The sequence below is a fragment of the Sinocyclocheilus anshuiensis genome, unplaced genomic scaffold (assembly GCF_001515605.1).
Source record: "Sinocyclocheilus anshuiensis isolate Anshui unplaced genomic scaffold, SAMN03320099.WGS_v1.1 scaffold207, whole genome shotgun sequence".
Classification (NCBI taxonomy): Eukaryota; Metazoa; Chordata; class Actinopteri; order Cypriniformes; family Cyprinidae; genus Sinocyclocheilus; species Sinocyclocheilus anshuiensis.
The window spans coordinates 1,580,704-1,591,356 of NW_015551045.1; the positions used below are offsets into that span (position 1 = coordinate 1,580,704).

Consider the following 10,653-nt stretch of genomic DNA (forward strand, 5'->3'; position numbering starts at 1 on the left):
ACATTCAATTCCTTTTTTTAAACTATAGCCACAAGACAATATGCATGTTAAAACGTATCTAGTTTTACATCTTCATCGCCATGAAAATGCAATGCCATTAACCACAAAATGACTGTAAATTACATGATTTTTTTTAAACAGCTACATCTTAAATAATTTTAACAAACATTTTAACAGAAGAATTATGAAGTGCTTTAATAAAATGCTAAGCTGCATTATTCTGCTTTTACATCCTCCAGAAATTGGCCTCAATTAATTGTAAGTGCCTCCTCTCTCTTTTTTTTTTTTTTTTAAATAAGGGACCCAAATTGATTTTTGTCAGAATTAACATTATACTAAAATACTGCATATAGAGCTTAACTTCTACTGAACTATACTGAAAATATTTATTTTGAATGACTACAACCATGTAATAACCAAGCAAAAACCTCATTTGTTTACCATGACAATTCATATAAAGAACTGAGCACTGCTTTTACCTGTGACATGATTCAAAAGGAAGCTTTTGTTGTGGCTAACTTGGTGAAATACAGTAATTTTGTGATCATTCTGATGTTGCAATTAATGTAATATAATAATGAATTTCAAAAGCTTTGGTGTTTGAATGTGAATGAATCATTCTCACTGATGGCCATGCATTGACTCATATTTTTCGTTCTTGAGGTCTCTCTCCTATGACGCATGTGACTGCTTTAATGGCTTCTTCCTCAACTTTCCCTCCATTTCTTTCACTCTTTGCTGCTTTTTTTCCTGTGTGGTTGAGGAACTCTAGTGCTGATGCAGCAGTGAGGCAGGACATGCAGAGGGTAAATAACACAACCACTAATGCGCTTCAGTAGTGAAGCAGATCTTATGACACAGCCGTCTGAATGTGGTCACGCTGTTTCATAGTTCTGGGGGGTTCAGAGATTGGAGAATCTCTTCGCAGATGGTGGAAGACACCCTTTCATTCATACCACAAGTTTTGGGATTGCGAGTTTTAACTAGTATTTAATTACAGTGAAGCATTACTTCTACTTTAATTACTCTTTCATAACATAACAACGTTTTAAATCTGAAAGTGCACCATGTATAAAGTTATTGTCTCTTAAAAGAAAGAGTCGACTGAATCATTGAAACTAGTCGTTTTTAAAACTAATCCTAAGCCGTTTCATGTTGACGTCAACATGAAACATTAGCATATTGCCCGCCCACTTGTTGCGCATGCAGACCTGGGAAACTTGAACGCGTTGGTCTGAATGAAAATGCAAATTCATTCTTTGCCACTAGGTGCCACTTTTGGAGCAGTAAAAATAGCGGTTTCCCCGGTAACGCTCTACACAAAGCAGCACTGCACTCAAAAATGCTGCTTTATCAGGCATTACAGGCATGATGAAATGGAAATGAAATCAACCAATCGGACCAATCTCCGCAGATTAGCGTCACGCAAAGGAGGGGTTTGGAAAAATGAATTGTTGAGTGAATCGTTTGAGAGTCATTGAGCAAATAAGGTCAAAATAAATGCATATTTTAAGACAATGAAAGTGTTTTTTGACCTTGAATGCATGTCAGCCTGTTGTTGGGGACTCCAAAAACCAAAATATGAACCTTTCATAACCCATAATAGGGGCACTTTAAAACCGAATGCACGGATGCAAAAGTACTGATACATGTCCGTTATTCTCCCAACTGTTTACGTTCACCTAAGACGTAACCGAGTGTGTTTATGTGAATACTCATCAAAACGGACAATTCGACATCATTTTGTGTGCATTTCAGAAGTCTGAGATCCACTAGTGAGCGACGCCTCGTGGTACCATCACAAAGAGGCACAAAATCACTTTCCAGAACATTTTCGTTTACCGTTCCTGGCTGGTGGAATGATCTTCCAACCCCTATCCGGAATGCTGATTCCGACATTTTTCAAGAGACAGCTCTGACTTCATCCTAAAAAGAAAAATATATATATTTTTTTTTTTTCTCTTTTTTTCTTTTTTCTCTTTCTCTGTCTAGCTTGAACAATGTTTGAAACTTGCTATGATGAGTACTTCCTGTGTCTATTTGCCTCTTTAAGCTGAATCGCTTGATGTATTCCCCATTTGTAAGTCGCTTTGGATAAAAGCATCTGCTAAATGAATAAATGTAAATGTATTTCTCTGGTCATGATACGCAAAAGAGTACTCCTGCGCTGTGTGAGAGGCGCTGATTCGGCTGTGTGAAAACCTGAGCAAAACCAGAAAAACAGACCAAATTGAGTTCTCTTTTGAGTCGTCACATTTATCCATATGTCTGCTCTTCTCTTACTCCCAGATTTTGACATGTTTTAACGTTTTATGAGACGTGCAGCAAATGTATGCCAGCTAATGTCCTGCTGGATAGATCGATAGGCTATGTTACTAGGGCTGGGACAATAAATCGATGCATCGTGAATCGAGAAATGATTCTGCATCGATTCTGAGATTATCGGAATGCATCGTGATTCTCTCTCGAATCGATTCTGAGCTTAGTTTTTAACAGCAGATGGCGCTCTAGGCTAGTTTTTAACCGCACACTCAAATGCTCACGAAGAAGAGCGCTTGTGCATTCGGCTGAGTAATGTAAGTGGTTAAATGTACTTGCACATTGGATTTTATGCTTTTATGATGTGAGATTAGCATAACTACAGCCCACTGTGAACATCCTTGTAATTCGCTTCAACCTTTTCGAACTTTATGAATGATTATTTTAGGTTCAAATGGTGTGTGTAAGGAACTGGAAGCAAGCAGAATGCGGCTCTTTCTAAAGCACGCAGTGCCATCTGCTGTTAAAACTAAGCTCAGAATCGATTCGAGAGAGAATCGCGATGCATTCCGATAATCTCAGAATCGATGCAGAATCATTTCTCGATTCACGATGCATCGATTTATTGTCCCAGACATATATGTTACAGTTCAAATCTAACCTCCTAACCATGCAGCAGATTCGTTCTAAATGAAATTCATCTTTTCCAAAATCGTCCCTCCCTAACATTTTTGTCTCGTTTTTATTCGTTGACGAAAATGTCAATAGATTTTCATCATAGTTTTTGTCATTCAAAACGAGTTTTCATTTCGTTATCTCGTTTTCATCTGTGACGAAAATTATTCGTCAAGGAAATTAACACTGGTCAGTACACACCATTTTTCAACATCAAGTCCACCGACGTTAATCTACTCTCCTTGTCGGACAAAAATGTCAGATTCAGCATTAAGATTGGTCAAATCACCTGTCAGTCAAACTCCCTGCGAAGGGTCAATTGCATTACAGTCTTGTGCTACAGCGCCACACTGGTCAAACTGTGTTATTGCAGGCCCTTACATTAGCTCATATGAGATCAAACGACTATTCGACAACAAAAATTTGTCTTTTTTTTTTTTTTCAGACCTTGTTGATAATGTTGTCTAGTCGTTTCAGACCTATTTGAAAAGTATAATTAAAATGGTGTACACTCGCATGAGATCCAGACAAATCAGTCTTCTAGAAGAAGCTGTTTTATTCTCCTTAAGGGGCCACCATGTAGATGATGCATTAACCGAGTTACTACTCACTTCTCAAGCATACACATTAATGTACATCTAAACAGAACAAGCAAACTAAATAACAACGCACACAATACTAAAGACACAATAGATCCACAGAGCTCAAATCAACCACATAGTCCAGAGTGACAGTATTGCTTATCTAGCAATCCAAACTAAATGAGTATTAGTGAAAACAAAAATGCAATAATCCATATCCATTTACTTTAATTAGAAAAGAAAAGCCAGGACATTCTGCTAAACTTCTCCTTTTGTGTTTTATGGCAGGAAAAGTAAGTAAATTATGACAGAATATTTGGGTAAATGATTCATTTAAAGAGATAGTTCACGCAAAAATGAAAGTTGTGTCATCATTTACTCACCCTCATGTCATTCCAAACCTGTATTACTTAATTTGTTCTGTGGAACATAAAACAAGATATTATGAGAGATGGCTTATATTTTCCATACAGTTGAAGTCAGCAGTAACCAAAACTGTTACCAGCATTTTTCGTAATACACATTTTCATTTTTGGGTAAATTATCAGTTTAAAGACTGCTTTGTGTTGTCTGGGCAGTCTGTGACCCAGTCAGTGTTGTCAGTGAGTGATATGATGATCAGCAGCAGCAGTAATGGTGGTAGAGCAGGACATTACCGTAGTTCCCATCAGGATACCTCTCACAGGATGCGTAAATCTCAGTCAGGATTTGACCATAAAAAAATAAATTCTCCCTTCCTTTTCCAACCCACTGCTATTTCACATAGAGTTTGAACAGCAAAAACAGACAAGAAAATCACACTGTCATGGCAAGTAATTTCAGGCAATCTTGAGGAAATTCACTTCTTATCAAAATGTTCAATGAGTAATCAGAAAACCTCTTAAATATTACTAAAGATTTTTCACAGTTTGTCAACATTTAACGGTAAGTTTTAGTTCTTGAATTTGAACCATTCAAAAAAAAAAAAATTAACACACAGTTACACACAGCTGCTTTGTTTAGAACTAGTTTAGTTTAAATAGACAAAAGCTGCATCCCAAATGACGCACTATACTCTATGCACTTATACACTATGCACTTATGCACTCAATCGTGTAGTGTATGAATTATATAAGGTTATTTTGTCATTCATAATCGGAGTCTGATAGCCCCTCCCCCTTCGCTACGTAATTAAAGCTGCGACAGTTGGGTGCATGAAGTGTCCAACATTCCACACTTCATTTTTTCGGTTATTTAAGTGCATCATCCGGGTATTTAAAGTGCACTATTTCTTTTTGGAATTTTCAGTGTGAACGCACTACTCGCACTATTTATACTACAAAACGTCATAGACTAGTGCATAAGTACACGATTTGGGACACACCTAAAGTAACTGGCTATATTATATTATTATATATATTTAAATCTGTGGACCGTTACACAATTCTGTACTTCCTTTTGTTTTGATGGCCTTGCAGTTATTCTAAAATGTGGAAAACTGTAATGAAGTATGAGTAGGTGTGTCCAAATTTTGACTGGTAGTGTGCATACTGTTTGTGTAATTATAATATGTAAAATAGTGCCATTACAATGGAGGCTATTTATGTAGCTCACTGGTCCACTGCAGTCTGCCCACATGCATTGTACTGGAGAACGCTGGACTGTGAAGTCCTGCATTATGAAGCTGTCAAGTTTTATTTGAAAAATGTGGATACGGTTATATGGAGCAAAAAAAAAATTAAATCTCAGAAAAGTCTTCGTTATGGACCCATGCAGCTCATTTATTGTGCGGAAAATAATCAAGTGTTGTATCTGTGTGCTGTCATTCTGATGGTGCTGAGTCACAGTAGAAGACGTTGTTCTTCAGCTTAATAAATGAGCTGACAACAGTAAAAGCTTTGTCTGGCAGAATGACGTATCCCTTTGCTTCATCATTGTCTCGAAACAGACATGAGTGAGAACTAAGGCACCATTAAGGTTCAGCGTTTAAATGTGTGCATTCCTTTGGCGTTTACAGTAAGCTTTTTCATTATATCTGTTGCTTTTATTTGTTTTATTCGACAATACAGATGTCATTTATTTAATTGCACTTCCAGATCAGACACATGACATCATGCAGTTCCCCTCAACCTTTTTGCGACTCATTAAGTCAACATTACAATTATGAGCAAAATTAATTACACAACGTAATTATATGTCCTAAAATGACCAACCTAGACTCGTTAGAAAAACCTACATTTTTGCAAAACTCCAAAAACATACCTATACATACAATTCACTGCAGTTTATGGCTGAAATTAATACTAGAGGTCGTAAAATACTAACAACTTTTGTTCCTACTACAAAACGTCATAGACTAGTGCATAAGTACACGATTTGGGACACACCTAAAGTAACTGGCTATATTATATTATTATATATATTTAAATCTGTGGACCGTTACACAATTCTGTACTTCCTTTTGTTTTGATGGCCTTGCAGTTATTCTAAAATGTGGAAAACTGTAATGAAGTATGAGTAGGTGTGTCCAAATTTTGACTGGTAGTGTGCATACTGTTTGTGTAATTATAATATGTAAAATAGTGCCATTACAATGGAGGCTATTTATGTAGCTCACTGGTCCACTGCAGTCTGCCCACATGCATTGTACTGGAGAACGCTGGACTGTGAAGTCCTGCATTATGAAGCTGTCAAGTTTTATTTGAAAAATGTGGATACGGTTATATGGAGCAAAAAAAAAATTAAATCTCAGAAAAGTCTTCGTTATGGACCCATGCAGCTCATTTATTGTGCGGAAAATAATCAAGTGTTGTATCTGTGTGCTGTCATTCTGATGGTGCTGAGTCACAGTAGAAGACGTTGTTCTTCAGCTTAATAAATGAGCTGACAACAGTAAAAGCTTTGTCTGGCAGAATGACGTATCCCTTTGCTTCATCATTGTCTCGAAACAGACATGAGTGAGAACTAAGGCACCATTAAGGTTCAGCGTTTAAATGTGTGCATTCCTTTGGCGTTTACAGTAAGCTTTTTCATTATATCTGTTGCTTTTATTTGTTTTATTCGACAATACAGATGTCATTTATTTAATTGCACTTCCAGATCAGACACATGACATCATGCAGTTCCCCTCAACCTTTTTGCGACTCATTAAGTCAACATTACAATTATGAGCAAAATTAATTACACAACGTAATTATATGTCCTAAAATGACCAACCTAGACTCGTTAGAAAAACCTACATTTTTGCAAAACTCCAAAAACATACCTATACATACAATTCACTGCAGTTTATGGCTGAAATTAATACTAGAGGTCGTAAAATACTAACAACTTTTGTTCCTTTTCAGAGGAATTTTGATTACTGGGGCAGATTATCAATTAATAAACACTTATGTTTGTGTGATTCACAATATGACCCCAAAACACTTTTACTGTAGTATATGTTTTGTAAACTAATATATTTTGATATTTGCATCATATAACCAGCTCCATATTTATGGCTTTTCTGATATAGTAAATGTGCTCTGTAGCGCACCCGGTGCAGCATTGAACTTGTATTGCAGAGTGGTCAAAGACTAGCTGAAATGGCATGGTTGCTTTAGCAAGTGTGTATTTATCTCACATTTGCTTTTGTTAACAGTATTGTTTAGATTTAGGGTCAAGTTTAGTGTAGGTGGAACATTTTCAAATGCAAAAGAACCTTTTAACTAGAGATGCACCGATCGATCGGCCAGGGATTGGAATCGGCCGATTTTCCTCATGATCGGCCCGGATCGGTGATTGGTCGGTCAGTCTCACTCCTTTCCGATTTCGAGCCGATCAGTTTTGTTACCAGCAGCAAAGGCGATAACGTCAGCCTCGCATTCTCGCTCTCTTCTCTCCGACGACCCCTTCTCTCTCACACACACGTCTCATTCGATCCGGTTAAATAGTGCTTGTATTGCGCATTATTTCAGTCATTCCCGCAGGTTTTGCGCTTACACCAAAAGCGCGTGCACCACTACTGATCTATATTAGTGGAGCGCACAAGCCATGCTCAATCTCAAACAGCTTGTGAGCCAGAAATACCAAAATGAGTGGCTAACTGCGCTAAAACGGTCAAATACATACAAAATTATGTCAAAATGCCCGTCTTGGCGAGTATCCAGTTAAACACAGTCAGTTTTGGAACGTTAAATAGTTGAGAAAGAGAACGCATGTTGTGTATTGGGTCCGTGGATAAACTCTTAAAGGGACCGCAGTCCAATATTTATGCTGCTGTCTGTCATGTTAATCAAAGAACAAAAGACAAAGAAAATTACTTTATGCTCTTGACTGAATACATTTTATAACTTTAATGGTAAGCATTAATTTGTATTTAATTTTTACAATGAAGACTACAGAAATTAAATTTGATAAAAATTGACATTGGATTACTTTAATTTCTGTAGTATTTCTTACCTGAATAAAAACTTACTTAACCTGAAAAACTTCAAAGTCTCATAGCTCTCTTTATTCTATAGCATTTATTTGTGCTGTTGTTAGTAATAAAATAAGGACAAATAAAAAAAAATTGCTGATTTTTTTCCTTGTGCTTTTTTATGAAAATAAAACTTTGCATTGAAGAAAAGTAGATTTTTGTTTGTATATGCTGTCAATTATAGTTCTTAGAAGAAAAAAAAATCGGAATCGGCAAAAATCAGTATCGGCAGATCACATTAACAAAAAGTCGGAAATTGGAATCGGCCAAGAAAATTGCAATCGGTGCATCTCTACTTTTAACGCCGCTGATTTCATTGTGTTAAGTATTAGAACCAACATAATAAAATGTTGCCAGAATCACGTTAATCTATTTGAATTACAGAATTACTGTTCAAAGGAGTTTCAAAACTTTCTGAAAATTTTTGCAGAAATGTCACCACAGTGAGCTTGGGTTGAAAATGACACCTATTCCTTCACTAGTTAGCTCTATGTTAGTATTGCATTATGGGTAAACGTGTGCCTTTAGAGCTACAGTCAGGTCCGGAAGTATTCGGACACTGACTGAGTTTTTGTGCTTTTGCCTTTATACACCACTACAAAGCCAAGTAAGTATGCTTTACCTGTGCATGCCGTTATTGTTGTCTCATCTCCCCTCAGTGGCGATCATTTACAGCAAGTCCTCAATGGCTGCAATGGCGATCCTCCCGATATTACAAAACCGATATCTGATTATGGTAAAATGCTTAAATATCAGGAAAATTATCGGTAAATCGATATATCGGTCGATCTCTACTCAAGACTTTTTGGTGGCAAAGAAATGGAATATTCTTCAATGGCCAAGTCAGTCGCCTGACCTCAATCCAGTAGAGCATGCTTTTCAGTTACTGAAGACAAGACTGAAGGCAGAAAGACCCACAAACAAGCAGCAACTCAAGGTGGTTGCAGTGAAGACCTGGCAAAGCATCTCCAGGGAGGAAGCTCAGAATTTGAATGATGTCCATGGGCTCCAGACTACAGGCAGTCATTGACTGCAAAGGATTGTCATCCAAGTATTAAAACTGTGCTTATATTTACAATTATAAATTCCAAATACTATTGAGCCCCTAAAAAAATGGAGGTACTTTGCTTAAAATGGCTGTAACTCCTAAATGGTAAATGTCATATTTTTATGAAACCTCTTAAAATAAAGCTAAAAGTCTGGACTTCAATCACATCTTGACTGTTTTATTTCAAATCCATTGTAGTGGTGTATAAAGGCAAAAGCACAACAACTCAAGACAGTGTCCAAATACTTCCGGACCTGACTGTACAGAACTGCTTTGCTGGAAAACGTCACTTAGCTGATGAATTTCGAGCTCTGCTATAGTCATCAGTGCATGAATGTGTAAAATGCACATATGATCTACTTCAACGCTACACCTTGGAAAGGCACAGGTGTGATTTCATTGGTCCACAGCTGCTTTTGGACTGAAATAAGGGCCTGGCTGTAACCAAAACGCTACAGATGGGAGGAAAATGTTAAGTGGTGCCAGCAAATGAAAATAACGTATAGCTGCGAGTGAACGTTATGGGGCATTCAGGACCGGAGTATAAACGGAGGGAAAATGTTCCACTTGTTCCACTAGTCTATGTAGAGCAGGCCACGCATACAGATCAGGAAGGAGGGGGACGAGCATTTGTTGAATTTGTTGAACTCAGCAACCGCTGGTGCTTTACTGCAAAATCACATTTAGTTTTGCTTTTTCACTGTCCAGTCAATTATTTGAGTCCTGCTCTACATCCAGTTCTACTCAGAAATGTTACACTGCAAAACTAAAATGAGTTGCTATTACACACCGATGTTAAACTTTTCAATGTTATTGTTCTCCAGATGGAGCTTCTGGATAAATTCCCTGTGGAAGGTGGACAGAAGGATCCAAAACGCAGAATCATTCCCTTTTTACCAGGTAAACGTCATTCCAGAACGCCCCTTTCTATACACATATTAAAGTCAACTCATAGTCAAAAGAAATCCAGTTCAATTCTTTTGGCACAAACCAATCCAGCAGCAGAATCGAGTGCCTATGAAGCACCATGAGCAAAGATTTCAAGTCACATACTGAGCGACTGGCATTTAGATAATTGGAAATGCTATCAAATAGCTTTCTCCGGATATTGTAGACCTCCAATGGTTTCACTTTATGACATGTATATACAGACTTAGCTTGGCATCATTTACAGCAAGTCCAGAATGTTACAGTTGCTTCGTTTAGACTGAACACCTGGCTGTAATTAAGCAGCCTGGAAGGTTTGTTTGCTTGTGGATCAGACAGTCTACAAGCACCCGAATGTTGTCTAGCATCCCAGCACTTTACAACCGTTTAACCAGAGTCTGGACTTACTGACACAGCACTTTGTCTAGAATCTACGCAGAAACCCCTGTAATTAGCTGAGCATCATGTACACCTCTCAACATCCATCAGTGAGCTCTGTAAACACACTCGTCAAAGATGTGATTGCATTGAACCATTTGTCCATTAAAAACAGATACTGACAGCAGTCTGAACAAGATGCAGAAGAATGACTCTTCAATTAGGAGAACTTGTCTAGTCTATGAACTTTTTATTTTTTCTCATAAGTAACCAAGTAAAAATGTATTAAATAAGTGTTGAATTTGAAAAAAAATTGACTTTTTTTTTTTTTTTACTTCCCATCTATA

At 37.3% G+C, this 10,653-nt stretch overlaps 1 protein-coding gene across 2 annotated transcripts in view; it reads left to right on the forward strand.

Moving 5' to 3' along the window:
• The window catches only part of sh3pxd2b (SH3 and PX domains 2B), a 54,952-nt gene that overhangs the window by 22,036 nt on the left and 22,263 nt on the right, over positions 1-10,653 (forward strand). For both annotated transcript variants that reach the window (XM_016451389.1, XM_016451390.1), the window contains exon 3: positions 9,826-9,901. In XM_016451389.1, coding sequence (XP_016306875.1) covers positions 9,826-9,901 — 76 coding nt within the window. The remainder of the gene's footprint in view (positions 1-9,825; positions 9,902-10,653) is intronic.